The 494-nt window shown below is 69.8% G+C and overlaps 1 protein-coding gene across 1 annotated transcript in view; it reads left to right on the forward strand.

Annotated features, from left to right (window-relative positions):
- TraAM80_09939 (uncharacterized protein) overlaps positions 1–177 on the forward strand; it is a gene marked incomplete at both ends in the record, with an annotated part of 342 nt that extends 165 nt beyond the window's left edge. The window contains one exon of the mRNA XM_029386594.1: positions 1–177. This exon is cut by the window's left edge and continues 165 nt beyond it. Coding sequence (XP_029233554.1) covers positions 1–177 — 177 coding nt within the window.
- Between the last annotated feature and the right edge of the window lie 317 nt (positions 178–494).

Genomic DNA, 494 nt, shown 5'->3' on the forward strand with positions numbered 1-494 from the left:
CGCCCTCACCGAGCAGCTGCAGCGGGTCACAAGGCTGGGCAGCCTGCAGCTCTCCCGTGCCTGCGGATGGTTGGTTGGCTTTTTGTCCGGCGCTGGGAATGCCACCCAATGGGCCGGCGATTACCGTTGGATGAACGCTGCGGTGAGTGGCGCGACAAGGATTGCCGACGGCTTTAACCTGACGGGGCCCGCGTTGCGGATTGTGTGGCCAGTGATTGAGCGGGCAGGGGCGCCGGCGTACAGCTTTGGTGGGCGTGGGCCGGCACGTGCAGGAGCTGAGCCCGAGCTAGGATGGGATGAAGCGCTGGCGGACAGGCGGCAGGGGAGGCGTGAGTGCGGCAGCGCCGCCGTGTAGGGAGGGGGCGGCGTGCCAGGTGGCACTGGCGGTCTGGGACGCCAGCGGCAGCGCCTACGTTGACGGCGAGAGGGTGGGGCCGCTGGGGGGCACTCTCGTGCCTGCGTCGGTTCCCGGCAGCACGACGGACGCGGGCGAT

The sequence above is a fragment of the Trypanosoma rangeli genome, assembly GCF_003719475.1.
Source record: "Trypanosoma rangeli strain AM80 chromosome Unknown Tra_15.4_contig_00731, whole genome shotgun sequence".
Classification (NCBI taxonomy): domain Eukaryota; phylum Euglenozoa; class Kinetoplastea; order Trypanosomatida; family Trypanosomatidae; genus Trypanosoma; species Trypanosoma rangeli.